At 38.9% G+C, this 22,228-nt stretch overlaps 1 protein-coding gene across 4 annotated transcripts in view; it reads left to right on the forward strand.

Moving 5' to 3' along the window:
- The window catches only part of ASTN2 (astrotactin 2), an 818,428-nt gene that overhangs the window by 693,459 nt on the left and 102,741 nt on the right, over positions 1-22,228 (forward strand). For all 4 annotated transcript variants that reach the window (XM_068248102.1, XM_068248105.1, XM_068248104.1 and 1 more), the window contains 3 exons: positions 4,398-4,663; positions 16,504-16,637; positions 19,721-19,869. In XM_068248102.1, coding sequence (XP_068104203.1) covers positions 4,398-4,663; positions 16,504-16,637; positions 19,721-19,869 — 549 coding nt within the window. The remainder of the gene's footprint in view (positions 1-4,397; positions 4,664-16,503; positions 16,638-19,720; positions 19,870-22,228) is intronic.

A 22,228-nucleotide genomic window follows, 5' to 3' on the forward strand; every position in this document is an offset into this window, starting at 1 on the left:
ATATAGCTCAGTTTTCCTTTCTGACCTCAGACAGAGCAGTAAGGTAGGATGGTTCCATATGATGCTCTACCACATATAGATCCAGCAGGAGCTCCTGTGAGTCATGGCCCCAAGTGCAGAGGATGCAGAGGATCTGAGTTATGGAATAAAGGAATAAACATTTTAAGTTTGTAAATCCAGCTTCATTCTTTCTGCTTTAGAACACAACCGAAGTCATTTCTTCTTGCTGGGAGTTTTAATTTATAAATCCCCTTCATCCATGTGCCACAACATTTGACACCATGGTAGTCTTTATAATGTTGTGCCAGTGGCATGGTATATTCCACTTCCTTGGCATTCCTCATATGCTCACCTAGCTGTGCTCACAAGTACCCTTTGCAGACAATCAGACATAGGTTTATGGTCAAAAACAAACGTTGTGTGAGTTTAGGGTTTTATTTGTATTCAGAGGGCTCTGAATACAAAGAGGACCCTAAATTTGCATAGATTTGGCTTAAGGCCTACCTAGATTTATTTGTCTTATCTTGTTACTGGACCACCGACCAGTTGAGTGGGGCCGATCAACCTCAGACACCTAATCCCCCCTAAGCCATTAATATGTTTTGCTCCTTGAGATGCCACATCAGGCATGGAAGGCCCAAAACCAGCAGACAAGCAGATGACTTGTCAAGACAGAAAAACTCCCTGTTGATGCCAACAGAGGAAGAAGCCAAGATACAACCGTTAGATGTACACAATCTGTCAAGCCTCTCTTTACCAGCATGCTGTGTCTCGTTATTACAAAATGGGCTTAATTTTATTAGGTCAAGAATTTGACTATGCAAAATTTAAGGTTGATCTTTAAAAAAATCTATGGTGATGAAATATCCAGCAGTTTTTGGTTCATCTGCTGAGGACTTAGTCGGAATGATGACTCCTCATATGATGTAATCGAGCAATATACTTCCATGAGGTTTCATTTCACAAGTAAGTTGGAAATCAAAAGAACAAGAAATGCTGGTGATCCTAAACAAACTGGAAAATAAAGCTTACCATCCTAAAGAATATCGCCAGATTGGAACCTTTGAGGAAACCTTCTCACTCTGTAGATCAATGCAGTCGTTCCCTATGGTACCTGATTCAAGTCTGAACTTGATCATTAAGCTTGTGGAACAAGACATGAAGGCTCTCTGCTACCCAAAACCTTCTCATAATGTTTCAAATATTGAACTTCAGGCATTAGCTTGTCTCAAAATGAATAAGGATAAACTTGTTCTGAAAAAGGTGGACAAAGGGGGGCAGTAGTGATGTTATCTGTCAACTAATACTGCACACAAGCCCTCAGACAATTGGAAGATAATTCCACTTATCTCCCCCTAAAATCCAACCCTATCATGACGTTTTCAGCAATTCTGAGGTCCCTTCTGAGTATAGTGGTAGAAAGAGGTCTCATGTCAGAAACGTTGGCAGCTATACTTATAAAGACACTCCAGTGAGACCAGTCTGGTACTGCCTTCTGAAGATTCACAAATCTTTGACTAGACCACCAGGTTGTCCAATGCTCTGGGGACAGGGTTCTCTTACTGAGAGACACGTTACCTAGACCACCTTCTCAGGCCCCTTTTAGAACATGTTACTTCATACCTCAGAGATACCTTGGAGTTGCTCAGGGGAGTCTCAGATTACGTATGGATCGAAGGGTATCTTTTGGGGGTCAATCAACGTAGTAAATCTTTACAGCAGAATCCCACACAAGGTAGGCATTGAGGCAGTGTGCATCTATCTGTTTAAAGGATACCCGAAGTGACATGTGACATGATGAGATAGACATGTGTATGTGCAGTGCCTAGCACACAAACAACTAAGCTGTGCTCCTTTTTTTCTTTCTCTGTCTGAAAGAGTTAAATGTCAGCTATGTAAGTGGCTGACTCAGTCCTGACTCAGACAGGAAGTGACTACAGTGTGCCCCTCACTGATAAGAAATTGCCCTTTTTACATCTTTCCTGCTCTCAGAAGTCATTTTCTGCTAGGAAAGTGTTTTATAGTTGGAATTTCTTATCAGTGAGGGTCACACTGTAGTCACGTCCTGTCTGAGTCAGGACAGAGTCAGCCACTTACATACCTGATATTTAACTCTTTCAGACAGAGAAAGAAAAAAAGGAGCACAACATAGTTATTTGTGTGCTAGGCACTGACATCATCATCTCATCATGTCACACGTCACTTCGGATATCCTTTAAGCATGAATGGATCCCAGAATGTGTTGATTTTATCTGCGACTGTCTGATGTATGTTCTGAGACATAATGCGTTTTTATTTGACAGACAATGGTTTAGACAGATCACCAGTACAGCAATGGGCACTCCAGTGGTATGTGCGTGTATGCCAACCTTTTTCTTGTTTATAGGGAGGAGACAGTATTTTACTTGAACTCCAACCCTTTTAAGAGCTCTCGAAGAAGGTGGTCTAGGTATGTAGATTACATTGTGGTGTTCTGGTTGGGGACCCAGGAATCATTTGAAAGATTTGTCAACTTCATTAATGTAAACAACATAAATTACGTCATTCACTTTTGAGGTTGGCCCTTCTAGACTTGCCTTTCTTGATCTAGAATTAGAGATCCAAGGCAATCAGCTTCTGACCACGGGCCACCACAAGCCAACGGCAATAAATTCTATTTTAAGACGTGATAGTTATCACCCCACACATGTGTTCAAAGATTTTCCTTATGGGTAGTTCCTCAGGCTGCGATGCAATAATTCTTCAGATGAGGATTTTGTGGAGCAGTATAAGGCATGCCATTGACGTGCCACCTGAGGGAGAAAAGCTACGATGAGAGGAGACCTGATTCACAGTATCAATGTGCAGCCTCTGAAGATTGCAATACTCTGCTGTTTCAAACGAAAGGTTCTGAAGCGAAAACTCGTATAACGTTCATTTTTGACCATACACCAATGTCTGATTGTCTGCAAAAAGGTACTCAATCAGCACTGGTCAATCCTTCAAAAGGACTTGACCTTGTCACAGCTCCTCTTTGACAGCACACAACTCTCCCTCAGGTGATCACCGACCTTGGGGGATCACCTGTCAAGCAGTTAATTTTCGGAGCCCCACTCAATCAAACTGGTTGGAAGTTGGAACAGAGACTACCAAAGGATATCTTTCGCTGTGACCATGGTATTTTCTGCAGACAGATGAGAACAGGAAGGTTTTACAAACTGGGAACACTTGGGAGAACTGTACATGCTTTTATTACCTGCAGTACCCGATTTGTAGTTTATGCACTTTGGTGCCCCTGCAACAGATTTTATGAAGGGAAAACTACTAGACCACTTAAAGAATGAGTTCAACGACACGTACGCTCTATTGAGACGGGGAAAGGCTGTCCTTGTGTCATCCAACACATACTGTCCTTCCATGCAGCTTTGACTTTTGCAGGTTTATTACATGTCCTAGTCCAAACAGGGGGATCAGTAGAGATCAAAAACTCTTGCGTGAAGAATCATAATTAATTATACGTATCAATGCCACAGGAACATTGGGTCTGAATGACCATAATGACCTAGCTTGCTTTCTTTACCCATAATTGATGTTTGTTGGCAACTCCTTAGTGCTTTTCTGAGTATTTCTGCTTGTACTCTGGCAATATGCTCTTCTTCTGTGGTACTTGACTCCTGACTGGCTCTTTTTCTTTCCATAATTGAGACTCATAAAATTACACCAGATACACTGCAGATGACAGGCAGTCTCCAGTAGATTGTGAGAACAAACCAAGCCACCCCAAAAATCTTAAAGAGACTCTGTAACAAATTTTTCAGCCTTAGTTCTTCTATCCTATAAGTTCCTATGCCTGTTCTAATGTGCTCTGGCTTACTGCAGCCTTTCCTAATTGCACTGTCTATGTAATAAATCTTATCTCCTTTCCTCTGTCGTGTCTGTCGGGCTAAGGCTTGAATGTGTGGAATGTGCAGGGCTGCTTGTGATTGGATAGAAGCAATACACACCCTCTGCAGACCCCCTGCACACTCTGTATGACTCACACACTCTGTTTATGTGAGCCTATCACAAGCTGGTTAGTTTGTTTGTAAACACTGCCTAAAACTGTTAATTACAAGCCAGGATTGCAGCAGAGAGTGGCAGAAACAGCACAGAGGGGCACAGGAGAAAATAAGGAATAGAATGGTATGCTTTTTAGTGTAAGAATATTAGAGTACAGATTCTCTTTAAAGAAACATGGTAAAAACATAATTTCTGTGTTTACATAGTCCAGGAGATGATACTTATCAGCAGTCCTATCTGCAAAACAGAAATGTTATCTTGTGTCACTAGCACAGTTGTAGTTTATATTAATATTAGATTTAATAATACATTCTGCAATGATATGGCACATATCAATAAAAACTTTTGTCCATATATAGAAACTACTGAATTGGGAACCAAGAAGGAACTGAAGTCCATGCCATTTATCACTTACCTCTCTGGGCTGCTAACTGCTCAGATGTTATCTGATGACCAGCTTGTTATGGGAGTGGAAATTCACTGTGAAGAAAAGGGCCGCTGCCCAGCCAGCTGCCACTTATGTCGAAGGGCTGGCAAGGAACAAGTCAGCCCCATCCCAGTACTCTTAGAGATTAACCGGATTACACCACTGTACAGCCTAATGCAAGATAATGCCACAAGAGAGGTGAGTGCTTTTCCTTTGTTCATTATCAGTCCTATAAAATATGAAGGGTTTTTAAAGTAACTTGATGAATTAGAAATGATTAGAAATGAGTGCAAGGCATTATTTTTCAGTTCTATAGCAAATTTCTTTCTTTTTTTTTTTTTTTGTAATATTAATGTATCTGTTAACTTGTAAACTAATAAGGAAAAATCATTTATTTCTCAACTCTAGTTGCACTTGACACATACGCTTTTGGTATAACTAAGCCAAAGGACCAGACTGCAATGTGCACAGAACCATAAAATCTCATTGCTCTCTGCACTCCAGAAGCCAAAGTTAGCTCTATTAAAGTGACTAGAAAATAGTTGGAGCATAACTACAAATGATGCCTCCCAGCTAAGTAAAATTTGATGGGGCCCTCCCAGCATTCAAACGCCTCCCTTATCTTCCTTGATGCCCCCGACCCAAAGCAAGTGTAACCACAACAAGACCTGACTTGGAGGATCAATAGGGCGGCAATGGGGAAGAGTTATGAACCCTTAATAAGGGTGAAAAGAAGTAGCCACCTCAACCGAGCTAAATAGGAAAGCAGCTGAACCCATATATAGTGCTTCTACTCTTTATAGTGCCTTTTCTATACTGTAATACCCCCCATATAGTGCCTCACTTTGGATTGTCTTTTGCTGCCAGCTGATTTAAATGGGTGACAGTTCTGGACTGCAGGTCAAGTTGCCTAGCATATAGCAAGATGTTTGGATTGCAGCACACGATGCACTACAACCTGTATATATCATTCAGCATGAATGGTGTCTTCCTAAACATTCAAGCTGCCCATTATATGAGCACTCCCACCACCATAATGCAATGCCAAACTTCCCCGGTGTTTCAAATGGTAAAACCTCATGTGGTTTACTGAATCAGGGCCATCATTCTGTGAAAAAAGGCTACATTTTAATAATGTTTCTCAACATAAAACTGCAACATATTTTATGATTTTATCATCTACAGTATTTAATATCATTAAAAGCTAGATCACAAAGAGTTGGTGGATTGTGTACTGGTTAAGGGCACCCCTATTGATGTAGGAGAACAGTGTTTGAATACTAAGGTGGGAGGAGGAGCCCCCAAAGCTGCAAAACAATTAGGAACAGATAAAAAAGGTAAGGAGCACTTACCTTACTAGTGACACAAAATAACAGAAACATTACTTTATTGAAAAAAACAAAAAGTTTTGAATCAGGATGATACCATTTATTGGCTAACTAGAGGTAAATAAATAAAAAAAAGCTTGCGCTAGCTTACTTTTTCTTCACCTGTATGGTAGCCAATAAATGGTATCAACCCGATTCAAAACGTATTGTTTTTACTGGTGGCTAATGGTACAACACTCTGCTGTTTCTTTATTGGAAAAACACACCAGACCTGGAGGGTTTGAATACTCTTTGGAATAAGTAGTGTAGATCATAGTAGTTAACTTCACATTTGTGAATTTTTATATAATTTTTCACAATTTCGATGCTGATTGTTATTATGATTTTGTGAGTAATGTTGATTTCACATAATTTTCAAAATTACTTATAGGCACGCGAAAACACATTTTCACATAAATGCATTCAAAACCATGGGCTGTGTGATGCCGGTGCATAGAATCTTACCATTTGGTAAATAAGGGCCGTTGTCTCTTAGGCTTTGTTCCCACTTGAGCTGAGAATTGACATTTTTTTGGCCCTTCTCCGCTCATCACAAAACTGACAGTGACCGAGCCGGCTCCTATTTTATATGTAACAACCATTCACACTTGTCAGTCTGTAGCAGATCCATTGGATCCACTGCGGTAAGCAGGCCACATTTCTGTGCCATCCCCAATAATCCCGGACAGGCGGATGCGTTTCCCATATAGCCTATGAAGATAACGCATCTGCCCTGGACTCCATCCAGATCACAGCAGAGCTCACACTTCATTGTCTGTTCCCGCTGGCCACACATGGTCCAACAGCAGATGGGAATCAAGATTTAGCCAACTCTGTATCTTAAAAAACTCAGCCTTTCTGGGTCTAGGATTCTTTTTTATATTCAGTAATGTTGCTGACCAGTTTCCAGTTAATAAATGTGGTTTAATAAAACCTTCTCATCTGCATCTAAAAGTGCACACCTCTCTGCCGCCTCAGAATCAGAGAAAAACATAAGTGACTGGACTGATTGTAATAATCACAAAAACAGAGGAGCTTTTAGTATTAGTGACTGGTGTCTGGTATGCAACGAGGGTCTCTGCTGATCCCTCCCACAGGTATGTCTCCAGTGGGGTGTAGCTATCTCGCTTAATCACAGACAGCAATATAGTCCTGTCACCTAAAACAACCTCCTAACTGTCCAGATTGGATTCATAAATATAAATGCTAGTACCTATATATATAGGGATACTCAGCTTTATCACCTACAAGGGGGGGTCAGCTTTGCACAGAGTTATCCCTTGGTAAATAACCATTGTAATGACCCCAATCTGCACAATTAGGAGGTTGTTTTAGGTGACAGGACTATATTGCTGTCTGTGATTAAAGGGAACCTAAACTGAGAAGTATATGGATGTTCCCTTTTCAACAACACCAGCTGCCTGGTAGTCCTACTGATCTCTTTGCTGCAACAGTGGCTGAATCACACACCTGAAACAAGCATGCAGCTACTCCAGTCTGACTTCAGTCAGAGCATCTGATCTGCATGCTTATTCAGGGGCTGTGGCTGAAAGTATTAGAGACACAGGATTAGCAGGAGAGTCAGGCAACTGGTATTATTTTAAAAGGAAAAATGCGTGTCCTTCTCAGTTTAGGTTCCCTTTAAGCGAGATAGCTATACCCCACTGGAGACATACCTGTGGGAGAGATCAGCAGAGACCCTTATTGCATAACAGACTCCAGTCACTAATACTAAAAGCTCCTCTTTTTGTGATTATTATAATCAGTCCAGTCACTTATGTTTTCCTTTGTTTCTGAGGCGGCAGAGAGACGTGTGCACTTTCAGACACAAATGACAATGTTTTATTAAACCACGTTCATGTACATATTGGTTACGTCTGATGAGCAAAGTGTAACAATTATTTTTAGCAGTGCTCTCTTTCGGTAGTGAAATACAGTTTCCAGTTAACCTTATTATTTTTGAGATGTTCTACAAGGTGTTCCAACTTACGCTTTCGTTTGCTAATATCCCAACTTTTTGAAATATGTTGCTGGTATTCAAAATAAACATGCATTTTTCATTAACCCATTAAGCCTTTTGGAAGTAGCTGAATGGGAATGCAGTTCCTATTCATTGATCTAAGTCCCCGTTAGAAAGACCGATGGCTTCTATGAGAAGTTGCGATCTTTCTAAAGAAAAAAAAATCATGTCTTCCCCTCACTTTCTGTAAGTGTGATCGCTCACTTACAGGATGAAAAAAAATGACTGTGGCCAATTAGTAAATCTACATCTACATACAATTTTTTTAAATAAATAGACATACAATTACATTTATAAATTAAATGTTTACATCCCACACTCTCCCAAAAATACCCTAATAAAAATTTTATTAAAAATAATAATAATATTTAAAAAAAAACATAAATACAGTGGGATGCGAAAGTTTGGGCAACCTTGTTAATTGTCATGATTTTCCTGTATAAATTGTTGGTTGTTACAATAAAAAATGTCAGTTAAATATATCATATAGGAGGCACAGTGATATGTAAGTGAAACAAAGTTTATTGGGTTTACAGAAAGTGTGCGATAATTGTTTAATGATTTCAGCCGCCCAGATGTGATCCTCACGTCCAGGCAGCTGCTCTGCTGCAGAGGCGCTCCTGCGTGCGATCGCGGGCACGCCTCCGTGTCCCCGTGCTGTCCCCCGGTAGCCAATCTAAGTTGCCAGCAGAAAAACCAATAGTTTCTAATCAGAGACCGCAATTTTTCTAAAAAAAAAATTTCCCCGTCCTCCTTGTGCTTCCGGTAAGTGAGAAGCACAGAGAAAAAAATACTCAAGGTGGCCATCTTGTGGCTAAATAGTAAAACTACATCTACATACATTTTTCATGCCAATTTACACATATTATTAAATTAAAAATTAACTGTTTATTTCCCAACACCAAAAAAATTACCCAAATAAATTTTTTTATGAAAAAAAATGACAATAAAAAAAAACAAATAGTTACCTAAGGGTCTCAACTGTTGAAATATGCATGAGAAGGGGGTATACAATAAACATTTTTTAAATTATAAGCTTGTAAATAGTGATGGACGCAAAACTGAAAAAATGCACCTTTATTTCCAAATAAAATATTGGCGCCATACATTGTGATAGGGACAAAATTTAAATGGTGTAATAACCGAGACCAACAGGCAAATAAAATACGTAGGTTTTAATTATGGTAGCATGTATTATTTTAAAGCTATAATGGCTGAAAACTGTGAAATTATTTTTTTTTCATTTTTTTTCTTAATATTCCTGTTAAAATGCATTCATAAAAAAATTATTCTTAGCAAAATGTACCATCCAAAGAAAGCCTAATTAGTGGCAGAAAAAATAAGATATAGAACAATAAATTGTGATAAGTAGTGATAAAGTTATTAGCGAATGAATGGGAGGTGAAAATTGCTCTGATGCATAAGGTGAAAAATCCCCGCGGGCTGAAATGGTTAAACAAAAATAGGCATGTGCATAAATGTGGGCACCACAAAAAAGTGAAAAAAAAAAAGTGAAATAAATATTTAGTAGATGCTCCTTTTGCAGAAATTACTCTCTAAACGCTTCCTGTAGCTTCCAATGAGAGTCTGGATTTTGGTCCATTCCTCTTTACAAAACATCTCTAGTTCATTCAGGTGTGATTGCTTCCTAGCATGGACAGCTCTCTTTAACTCACACCACAGATTTTCAATTATATTCAGGTCTGGGGACTGAGATGGCTATTCCAGAACGTTGTACTTGTTCCTCTGCATTAATGTTTTTCTTGGAATGTTGTTGTTTTTTTCCTCCATGCATAATGCCCCTTGTTATGCCCAAATAACTCAATTTTAGTTTCATCAGCCCACAGCACCTTATTCCAAAATGAAGCTGGCTTGTCCCAATATGCTTTAGCATACCTCAAGTGGCTTTGTTTGTGCTGTGGGCAGAGAAAAGTCTTCCTCTGCATCAGTCTTGCATACAGCATCTCCTTGTGTAAAGTGAGGCTAATGGTTGAACGATGCACAATGACTACGTCTGCAGCAAGATGATGTTGTAGGTCTTTGGTACTGGTCTGTTGGTTGACTCTGACTGTTCTCACCATTCCTCACTTCTGTCTATCTGAAATATTTCTTGGTCTGCCACTTCAAGCCTTAACTTGAACTGAGCCTGTGGTCTTCCATCTCCTCAATATGTTCCTAACTGTGGAAACAGACAGCTGAAATATCTGGGACAGCTTTCTGTATCCTTCCCCTAAATCATGATGGTGAACTTTCATTGTCTTTAGGTCATTTGAGAGTTGTTTTGAGACCCCCATGTTGCTATTCTTCAGAGAAAATTAAAAGAGGAGGGAAACTTACAATTGACCCCCTTAAATACTCTTTCTCATAATTGGATTCACCTGTGTATGTAGGTCAGGGGTCACTGAGCTTACCAAGCCAATTTGAGTTCCAATAATTAGTTCTAAATGTTTTGGAATCAATAAAATGGCCCAAATTTATGCACCTGCCTAATTTTATTCAAATCATTATTGCGCACTTTCTGTAAGCCCAATAAACTTCATTTAACTTCTCAAATGTGTGTGTCTCCTATATGATATATTTAACTGACATTTTTTATCGTAACAACCAACGATTTATACAGGAAAATCATGACAGTTAACAAGGTTGCCCAAACTTTCACATCCTAAGGGTCTGCACTTTTTTTAATATGCATCTCAAGAGGGTATTTTACTATTATTTTTTTAAATTATAAGCTTGTAAATAGTGAAAAAATGCACCTTTATTTCCAAATAAAATATTGGCGCCATACATTGTGATAGGGACATAATTTAAATGATGTAATAACCGGGACAAATGGGCAAATTAAATACGTGGGGTTTAATTATGGTAGCATGTATTACCGTATTCTAAAGCTATAATTGCTGAAAACTGAGAAATAAACACATTTTTTGATTTTTTTTCCTACTATTCCCATTAAAATGCATTTAGAAAAAATAATTCTTAGAAAAAATGTACCACCCAAAGAAAACCTAATTGATGGTGGAAACAAAAGATATAGATCAATTCATTGTGATAAGTAGTGATAAAGTTATTGGTAAATGAATGGGAGGTGAAAACTGCTTGGATGCAGAAGGTGAAAAAAACTCTGAAGGCTGACGTGGTTAAACAATAACATCTATTTGATACAATTTCTGTGCAAAATTTTAATTTAAATATTCAGTTTTTTTATTTACATGCATTTGGGGGTGAATTAGATTGTAAAAAACAAAGTTAATGTTTTGTTCTATATACTGTATGTACTGTGGAATGAAAAATGTTAGAAGTCATTTGCCCATAAGAAATTAACATTTTCTCCTGATTTTTCTCCTAGGTGATATTTTCAAACTTGTTAATAAAATGTCTTTTAAATTGCTAGGAAGCAAAACAAAAAAAACTCGAAATTTTGATTGTACTTTTTGGTATTTTTTCAATTGCAAAGTGCTGGAACGGCGCCTGGAAACAGGACTACCCTGGTGTTAGGCACGTTACTGACCTGAGGAAGCGGTTTTTACCGTGAAACGCATTGTCGAGTGCACAAATAAATATTTTTGAACTTTTTATCCGAATCCTGATTTATATATCTAGAACAGGAACCCTAAAAGGTAGGACACCACATAAGTTATTGTTGGATACTGCCTTTTGGAGATCACTTAACAACATTAGAAACGGGCCCCTCCAGTTCTTACAGTACTTAGCGTTTACCCCTTAGTTTTAGGGGAGGATTGGTTTAAAAGGGTTTTCCTGTGAACCACAGAATCCTTTTTTTTTGAGTAGCGACCAGCATCATACCATACAAGGCCGAGTGGGGATGGCACTTCCCCACAAGCGCTGACTAGTGGTTGCCTCACTCAGCAACCTTTGTTTGTGAGTATACTTCTTGCCTTTTTATATACTGTCCTGGTGACCTAACGATATTACGCTAGATTGGGCTCCCTGGCTCTCCCTCTGCTTTTTTCTCCACAATTTAACAAACTGCTGAGACGTTATTTTACATAGAAGATGAAAAATTATCCCCTAGGAGAAAAAATTAATTGCATATAGGCCATTAGCACATTAGTTTTCTCCTAGGAGATACATTTTCATCTTCTCTTTAAAATAACTTTTCGGCACTTTGCAATTGAAAAGGTACCAAAAAGTATGTGAACAAGTACTAGCAAAATTATTTTGAGTATTTTCTTTCTTGCTTGTGGTTTAAAGGGTATTTTATTGATAAATTGTGAAATATCACCTAGGAGAAGATCTGGAGTAAAAGTGAATGAATGAATGAACCATTAACTTTTGTCAGTTTTCGTGGCGCAGTGCTGATACCTTTTACCTTACCTTTCCCACATCCATAGTTGTCCTGGAATTAAAGTTCAATGCAGAGAGCTTCAGTGAGATTTTTTTTTTGTAATAAATCAAGGACAACCTGTTTGCCGTACTGCAGGTACATATGTGTAAATGCAACTACATGACTTATTCCACTAAGAAGAAGGCAAAATTGTACAATTTTATTTATTTTTTTTGTTGAGGGCTTTGAGGCTTTTTTTTTAATTGATCATATATGGAGTGTTTTTCCAGTAAATTCTGTAATTTAATTGGAATATTTTAGTGTGTTATGCACCTCAAGATGCCGAATCAGTTTAATTCATCATGGTTTATTAGGCAAAAGGTTATTGAGCATGAACAGGAAGTGGAAAGAGCAGCAGGGGTTTGATAGCTGCTTGGGTTACATCGAGTGGTACATGACTAGCAGTAACAGTGGTTATTTTTAGTCCACTACATAAAATCCTGTTGATTTTTAGTCTTCATCACTGGATACTGGGTATCACTATTTCAAGTCTCAACACAGAATATTTCAGCTCCAGTCTTACACTGAAGATAGACAAATACTCCCAAATATTGTGTTTAGGTTGGATATCTGATACTCTCTTTCTAAGGAAAATTGCAGTCAAAATTTCTCCATTGCTCCAATAGATTTGCCACTAGCAGGACTTGTTCACCAGACAACCATTATTGAACATTTGCAGTGAAGTGCTAAAAATTATTGCGTGAGTGCCTAAAGTGATTTATAAGCCTTACATTAATATTCTTCCACAGCTCTTCAGCTGCTCAGGAGATTGTTCTTTGATTTTGGATAGCAGCTGATAATAATAACAAATAATAAAGGGGGCTTATCTGGATGACTGATGTGATAGCTGCACTGATTTTGTGTAGCAGACGACTTCTTTCTGTATAGCTCAACAGGATATGTTGTTGATATGATATGAAGTATACATGAACTGGTTACTACCAACACTAGCTGTTCTGGGTGAGTCAATTAAAACCAGAGCGAATTAAAAAGGGCACGAATATTTTGCGGCTATATTGGGTGCAAGTAATGAACGTAATCAGCTACTTACAATTATGCACACGTAATTGGCATTTGGAAAATCAATTGATTTTGCATGATCCAGTCATAATTCCGCGTAGTTTTGCCTAATTTTGTGCAGACTTTAACGATTACTAGCAAAGCTCTATACATGCAAACGTCACTCAAATCGATATGTGTTTTAAGGGGAATAGTGGGAACAAGTCCAATTTTTTTCAAAAAGACCTTGTAGCTTTTGAGAAAATTGATCTTAAAAACTCAAAGGAAAATGGTTTTAAACTTGGTAGACTTACATTTTGCTATTTCGATTTTTCTACTTTTGACTCCTTATTGTTATGTAGTGATTTTTCTTTCTCTTTTGGAAAATCGAAAAAAATAAAATGACATTTTGCTTGTTCTCACTGTTCCCCTTAACATAAATAGCAATTTTGGTGACAAAAGCTTATATGGGGATTTGCTATTAGCCGCTAAAGTTGGCATGAAAGTTTGTGAAATTACTCGTAGTTCCAAAATTATGGTTTCTGATTACAGTTACAAACAAAATTATTTATGATTTTTTCCAAAATTTTGCATTACAATTTTGTGTCATAATTGCAAATTACAATATAAAATTACTATTATGCATAATTTGTGCTCATCACACACGGTGGCGTAGTGGTTAGCTCTCTCGCCTTGCAGCGCTGGGTCCCTGGTTCGAATCCCAGCCAGGGCACTATCTGCAAAGAGTTTGTATGTTCTCTCCGTGTCTGCGTGGATTTCCTCCGGGCACTCCGGTTTCCTCCCACATTCCAAAAACATACGGATAGGTTAATTGGCTCCCCCTAAAAATTGGCCCTAGACTACAGTACTTACACTACATAATATAGACATATGGCAATGGTAGGGATTAGATTGTGAGCTCCTTTGAGGGACAGTTAGTGACAAGATATATATAATTCACTGTACAGCGCTGCGTAATATGTCGGCGCTATATAAATACTAAAATAATAATAGTGGGTTCCCGAGTTTCACCACACAATAGTGGAACTCTGTAAACGGGACACTTAGTGGCTATATTGGGTGTCGGAGTTCTGCTATATTATAGGGTCCAGCGTCAGGTCTCCATGGTCACAGGGTACCATGTGACACACTGTCAGGATGTGCCAGAGTGTTAACCCACTCATATTGCCTGCTCACGACTCTGCATGGAGGGAGGAGAGGAATCCAGCCGCCCAGAGACGAGTCAGATTAACAGTGCTTGCAGACCAGATATGGCCAGCAGGCCATAGTTTGCCCAGTGCTAGGTTATAACCTGCACCCTTAAATTACTATTATCTGCAAATTTATTTGGGATAAAGGCAGACAGAATAACTATATGAGTAGTTATGGGTGTGAAGGCAAGTTTTTTTTTTCCACTTCAAGAGTTTCAATTGTAGGTGTCCCATTTTGAACATGGTGAAGTGATCATATTAATTATCTTCTGTTTAAGGAAGGAAACGTATGCATTCAGGAACTCTCATTATGGTGCTATGCTGATTGGTAAAAATTGCAATTTTTTTGCTATCCAGTAGTAACATTCTTTTTACACATGCAGTCAAGTGTGCTGCTTCTCTCAAGTTCAGCATTGTTTTTGGCATTTTCTATTTCAGTAGAACTGGAACTGAACTCTGGTACAGCACACAATGAAAAGTCTTTATTACACATATATTTGCTGAAGTGTGTTTTTTTTTTTTTTTAAATTGAGATCAAAAGTGTCTAAAGTGTCTAAAAAGTTCTTATCAGTAGCTATTAATAGACTGTAGGAGCTCTGTGGAATCAGCTCTTCTATACAGGGCTGTGCAGAGGGTCCTTAAGTGGGGGGTGCTCAAATAAAAAAAAAAAGGCCTCTGGTGTGAATACAGACTGTCATGTGGGTTCTGACTATGGGTGGGTATCGAGTGTCATGCAGGGGTGTTGATTGCCAGTACTTAGTGCCATGTGAGATCTGGTTGCATGTACCGGATGTCATGTGGGTGCTGGGTGCAGGTACTAGGTGTGACATGGGTGCGAATACTTGGCGCCATGCCTTTACTGGGTGCTGGTTATGGGTGGGCTTTGGCCGTCTCATGGGTTTTGAATGCAGGTACTTTGGGTGAAGGTACTGGTTAAGTGGGTGCTTGGGGCAGATAGTGGGGGCCATGTGGAGGCTGTGTGCAGGTGTGAGTACTGGGTGTAATGTCAGGCCTGGGTGCAGGTACTTGAGGTCATGTGAACGTGAGTACTGGGTGCCAACTATGGGGGGAAAGGGTGGATGTTGGGAGTAGAGGTCAGTTTGAGTGCTACAGGAAAGAGAAGTCATTGGGGTGCTGGGGGATGGAGAGGTCAGTTTAGGTGCTGGAGGAGGTCACTATGGGTGCTTCTGGGGACATGAAGGGTACTGCTGGGGACAGGAAGGGTGCTGCTGGGGAAGTTCAAAGTCAATGTAGGTGGTGGTGGAGGGAGGGGTCAGTGTGGGTGCTGGGGGAGTCAGGATCACTGCAGTGCTAATGCTGGGGAGGGAGAAGTCAGTATGGGTCCTAGATGGATGGAGAGGTCCCTGTGTGTGCAATGTTGAGGGAGAGGTTACTGTGAATGCTGGGGGTGGGAGAGGTCACTGCTGTCAGAGAGACACTATCTTACCTGCTCCCACACAGCTGTGGGGATGGTTACACTGTAGGGCACCTCTTTACTCCAAAGTGTCCCAGAGGGAGAGGAGCTTCCTGTGGGTGTGGGCAGGGCTTCCCATGAAAAGGGGCTGAGCTTATCACGGCCTGGGGCAGAGCTTCATTTTTACAGCCAAAGGGGCCTTTTTATGGGAATTTAAAGAGGAGGGGTGCTTGGGCACCCAGAGCCCCCCTCTGCACGTACCTGCTTCCATACAGTAAACACTGAGGTTTAACTCTTTCAATGCTCCCTGCAAAGTGAAATAAATTACAAACTTCCATTTATTTAGGATTTCTGTAAATTGTAATGAGGAAAATGTTTTTGTCTTTCAAGGTTTCATGCAGTGGCTAATCTTTGAGAGCAGAAAGGATCTCTGAGTTTAGATTCACTTTAAGAAAACAGATACTATATTTGTGTTCTTGATAAACTATTTTATTTGTGTTCTTGATAAATTGCTGTTATTTTTAGGCTGAAAATGTGCATCAGGAGGACTCAAAGCAGTATGTTGTTGATTGCAAGCACCTCTATGAGTTTGTAAAGGTGTGCTTAATTGAAATCACTGTATCTTTTGAACAATGCTATTTAAACTGACAGTATAATAATGATATTTTTAAATCTGCAGGTGCTTAAAAGTGCTTTTATGAGTTTACACTGGTGTTCTGGCAGGGGAGAAGTAATTGAAGACTGGTGCCGATGCGATCTCAATGCCTTTGATGAGAATGGACTACCTAACTGCAGTCCACTTCCTCCACCTGTGTAAGTGACTTTTATTGGATTAAATGTAATTAGGTGAGTGCAGAAGTGAGACACAGGTCAAATTATATAATACCTTGTCAGGGGCATGGTAGAAGGTATGTTGTGCACTAGAACATTGAGTGTGTCCAGCAGTGTACTTACATTTTAGAGTCTGACATAATTTAATGATGTAGATGAAAGTCTAAGATTAGGTTAGATTAGGGTTAAGTTTTAGAAGTAAAGGTGTTAAAGTGGAAGGCTAATATAAGGACTCTCAGAACAGGAATTATGGTTAGTTATAGAGCAACTGTCGCGAAAATCTTAAAATAGAAAACACATACAAATAAGAAGTACGTTTCTGCCTGAGTAAAATGAGCCATGAATTACTTCTCTCTATGTTGCTGGCATTTACAGTAAGTAGTAGAAATCTGACATTACCGAGGTTTTGGGCTAGTCCATCTCTCCATAGGGGATTGTCAGCATGGCCTTTATTCTTTATAAAAACACTCCCTGAAAAAGATTTATACAAAGATTTATACGTAGAATATTAATCAAGTAGGTGGGTATTATGACACCACGAGGGGTCTGAGCCAATTGTAGGTTTTGGGGGGACGGCTCAGATGAGGTCACATTTAACTCTTTCTGGTTTGTATAAAACCAACAGCCGGTTTACAGAGAGGCACTTTCTGTCCCTGTCACCGCTGATCTTAATCTTTACTTATATATTTATTTATGTCTCGTTAGTTTATCTTGTATGATGTATATACTTAGTTTAGATGTAATTTAGTATAGAAAGAAGATAACCTGACTAACATTTATGAGGGACGTTAGTCAAGAGCTTGTAACGCAAATAGACTTAAAGAGAATCTGTATTGTTAAAATCGCTCAAAAGTAAACATACCAGTGCGTTAGGGGACATCTCCTATTACCCTCTGTCACAATTTCGCCGCTCCTCGCCGCATTAAAAGTGGTTAAAAACAGTTTTTAAAAGTTTGTTTATAAACAAACAAAATGGCCACCAAAACAGGAAGTAGGTTGATGTACAATATGTCCACACATAGAAAAATACATCCATACACAAGCAGGCTGTATACACCCTATTCTCAAGAGATCATTTGTGTGTTTCTTTCCCCCTGCAGTTCTCATGCACTGAAGTTTCAGGCTGATCTTTTCTTCCTGCAAACAGCTTTGCCCTTGTTTGTAATTCCTCAGTATGTGAAAGCCCAGCCAGCTCAGAGGACGATTTATCCAGCTTGTAAAAGATAAGAGAGAAGAGAGAAGCTGCCCTAATCTAAATAATACACAGGCAGTGTGCATAGAGGGGCCTGGAATGGGGAGTTCATAGCAGAACCACAACACTGAAGAACTTGGCAGCCTTCCAGACACAGGCCGACAAGTCTGACAGGGGAAAGATACATTGATTTATTACAGAGACTGGGATAGTAGAAAGTGCTGCAGTTAGCCAGAACACATTAGAATAGCTTTTGGAACTTGTAGGATGATAAAAAAACAGGATGCAATTTTTGTTAAGGAGTCTCTTTAAAGAAGAATCTGCTTGGCTAAGATGTAACGAACTGTATCTGTATATCTGTTTACTGAAAAAACTCCTAACTCTGAAGACGTCTGATGATGTTGCTGTGATGAGAGTCATGTTTGCAGCTCTTACTAATGAGTTGCTGGTGCCGGAATACAGGTGTGAAATGTGAAGTTCTTACAGTTATCACCCGCTGACTTTAGCAGTTAATAGCAAAGGCCCCTTACATCCTAGCAACACCAAATTTGCAGGATATGTTAAAAAGATTTTTTTGTAATTATTTTTATGTGCTGAGTGTGGGAAATCTGGAAAAAAATGACGTGAGGTCCACCCTACCAAGCTCTCTGTAACCCCTTGAATTTACATTGCCCTCCCAGCCAGGGCACTATCTGCACAGAGTTTGTATGTTCTCCCCATGTCTGTGTGTATTTCCTTCGTGCACTCCAGTTTCCACCCATGTCCCAAAAACAGACAGTTAAAGTTAATTGGCTTCCACCTAAATTGGCCCTAGACTATGATGGACGTATTACTATAGTAAGGATTAGATTGTGAGCCCCTCCAAAGGACAATTCATTGACAAGGCTATATACTTAGTACAGTGCTGCAGACGTTGGCACTATATAAATACAAAATAATAATAACATGCCCAAAACCAATGCAAAGTGACGCTGCTTATGGTATAAAAGGAATTTTCCTGTCAAAAAATTAAAATTGATTTCCTACTTAATCTTTTTGAAAAAAAAAAAGTGACATGTTGCCATTAGAGACCCTAATGTACTTAGCACATTTGGTGATTATAGCATGTTTGGGAGCTTTGTAGTGAGACAAATACTATTTGAATAGGACGCTGCTTCAATTTAAAAATGTGTTTTCTCTACTTTTGTAAAGGACTTTTCAACCATTCTCTAGATATCTCCACTATAGGACCTGACATTCAATCAAGATTTGGTTACATTAGCATGTCTGGGCCTTTGCAATTAATTGTAAAACTCTGCGCTAAAGACTTCAATATAAAATTTGCAAGAAATGTTGAGAATATGAATTAGAAATATTTGCTATTCTCTACGCAGAATCCTCCAACAAAATTACATTTAAAGTGAACCTCCGGACTAAAAATCTACTCAGCAGAACTGAAAAGGCTTTGTGTTTCTTTAACAGTTTCACAGCATCAGAACTGTTTTTCTTATACAAGTCTCATTTTTAGCTGCATTTTTAGCTAAGCTCCGCCCCATCAAAGAAAAATGCCTGGGCTTTTTTCCCCTGATGCTGTGCAAAGCATGATGGTATTTCCTATGTTGTTATTCACGTTGCCTAGCAACTGGGAGGGATGATCAGGACACAGGACAGTTGGAACTGTGTCTCATGCTCCCTGTCACCTCCTTACAACCAAAAAGATGGCTGCCCTTATGAAATCACAAACCTTTGCCTGTTCTTTTAAAACAGGGTGGGTAAGAGATTATATTACCTATCTATTTTAATTAACATAACTAATGTAACCTAATGACAGGATGTTTGTTTAGGCTGAAGTTCCTGTTTAAGGATTAATTTACGCCAATGGATGTTTCTGCAGGTTTCGTCTTTCTCCCAGCATGGAACCCTCAAGTAATGTTGTGGCTCTTGATTGGCTAGATGTACAAGCTACTATAGGAACCAAAGTTTCAGATTATATCCTTCATCATAAGAAAGTAGATGAATACACAGACACTGAGCTGTACACAGGTAAGAGGATTTTTTTTTATATAAATAAGTATGTGTATTACTACTAAAACATTAATTTATTTAAAATCTAAGATGATAAAACATACGTACATTCACAAAAGCTTAACCACTTCAGCCTACAGTGTTGTTCACCTTATGCATCTGAGCAACTTTCACCTCCCATTTATTCGCCAATAACTTTATCACTAATTATCACAATTAATTGATCTATATCTTGTTTTTTCCACCACTAGTTATGCTTTCTTTGGGTGGTACATTTTGCTAAGAATTTTCTTTTCTAAATCTGTTTTAACAGGAAGGTTAAGAAAGAAATGGAAAAAAATTCATTATTTCTCAGATTTTGGCCATTGTAGTTTGAAATTAATACATGCTACCGTAATAAAAACCCGGGTATTTTATTTGCCCATTTGTCCCGGTTATTACACCATTTAACCACTTGAGAACCACAGTCTTTCTACCCCTTAACCATTTCCGCCGCCCGGACGGGAAGCTCACGTCTGGGTGGCAGCTCTGCAGCGCTCCCACGCTTGAGCGTGCTCCCGCCCACGATCGCGCCCCCGCGTCCCCGTTGTGTCCCCTGGTAGCCCTGGAATTATTGAAAGGGAACATGGTTCCCGATCACCGATCCCTTTCCCCTGCAGAAAAACCGAAGCGCTCACCTGTGAGGCTTCAGTTCTTCTGCCCGGACAGATTTCCGCATCCCCCTTGTACTTCCGCTTAGCGAGAAGTACAAGGAGGGTAAACAAAAATGAAGGTGGCCATCTTGTGGCCCAATATTAAAACTACAGCTACACATTTTTACAATACAATTTACATATATAACAACATTAAAAATAAACTGTTTATGTCCCACACCAAAATATTGCACAAATACATATTTTAATTGGGAAAAAAAATAAATTACCTAAGGGTCTGAACTTTTTAAATATGCATTTGAAGGGGGTAAACTACAAACATTTTTTAAATTATAAGCTTGAAAATAGTGATGGACGCAAAACGGAAACAATGCACCTTTATTTCTAAACAAAATATTGGCGCCATACATTGTGATAGGGACAAAATTTAAATGGTATAATAATTGAGACAAACAGGTAAATAGCATACATAGGTTTTAATTATGGTAGCGTGGATGATTTCTTATTAATCCTGTTAAAATGCATTTACGGTAAAGTGGCTTTTAGCAAAATGTACCACGCACAGAAAGCCTAATTAGTGGCAGAAAAAACAAGATATAGATCAATAAATTGTGATAAGTAGTGATAAAGTTATTAGCGAATGAATAGGAGGTGAAAATTGCTCCAATGCATAAGGTGAAAAATCCCCGCGGGCTGAAGTGGTTAAGGACCAGGCACTTTTTTTTCCATTCAGACCACTGCAGCTTTCACGGTTTATTGGTCGGTCATACAACCTACCACCTAAATGAATTTTCCCTCCTTTTCTTGTCACTAATACAGCTTTCTTTTGGGGCTATTTGATTGCTGCTGCGATTTTAACTTTTTATTATATTCATCAAAAAAGACATGAATTTTGTAAAAAAAAAATGATTTTTTTAACTTTCTGTGCTGACATTTTTCAAATAAAGTAAAATTTCTGTATACATTTTTGTCCTAATTTATTGTGCTACATGTCTTTGATTAAAAAAAAACCTATTCAGTGTATATTTATTGGTTTAGGTAAAAGGTATAGCATTTACAAACTATGGTGCAAAAAGTGAATTTTCCCATTTTGAAGCATCTCTGACTTTTCTGACCACCTGTCATGTTTCATGAGGTGCTAGAATTCCAGGATAGTATAAATACCCCCAAATGACCCCATTTTGGAAAGAAGACATCCCAAAGTATGGGCATGGTGAGTTCATAGAAGATTTTATTTTTTGTCACAAGTTAGCGGAAAATGACACTTTGTGACAAAAAAAAAAGTTTCCATTTCTGCTAACTTGTGACAACTAAAAAAATGAAATCTGCCACGGACTCACCATGGCCCTCTCTGAATACCTTGAAGTGTCTACTTTCCAAAATGGGGTCATTTGTGGGGTGTGTTTACTGTCCTGGCATTTTGGGGGGTGCTAAATTGTAAGCACCCCTGTAAAGCCTAAAGATGCTCATTGGACTTTGGGCCCCTTAACGCAGTTAGGCTGCAAAAAAGTGCCACACATGTGGTATTGCCGTACTCAGGAAAAGTAGTATAATGTGTTTTGGGGTGTATTTTTACACATACCCATGCTGGGTGGGAGAAATATCTCTGTAAATTATGACAATCTTTTGATTTTTTTTTACACACAATTGTCCATTTACAGAGAGATTTCTCCCACCCAGCATGGGTATGTGTACAAATACACCCCAAAACACATTATAATACT

Source organism: Hyperolius riggenbachi, chromosome 8 (assembly GCF_040937935.1).
Source record: "Hyperolius riggenbachi isolate aHypRig1 chromosome 8, aHypRig1.pri, whole genome shotgun sequence".
Classification (NCBI taxonomy): Eukaryota; Metazoa; Chordata; class Amphibia; order Anura; family Hyperoliidae; genus Hyperolius; species Hyperolius riggenbachi.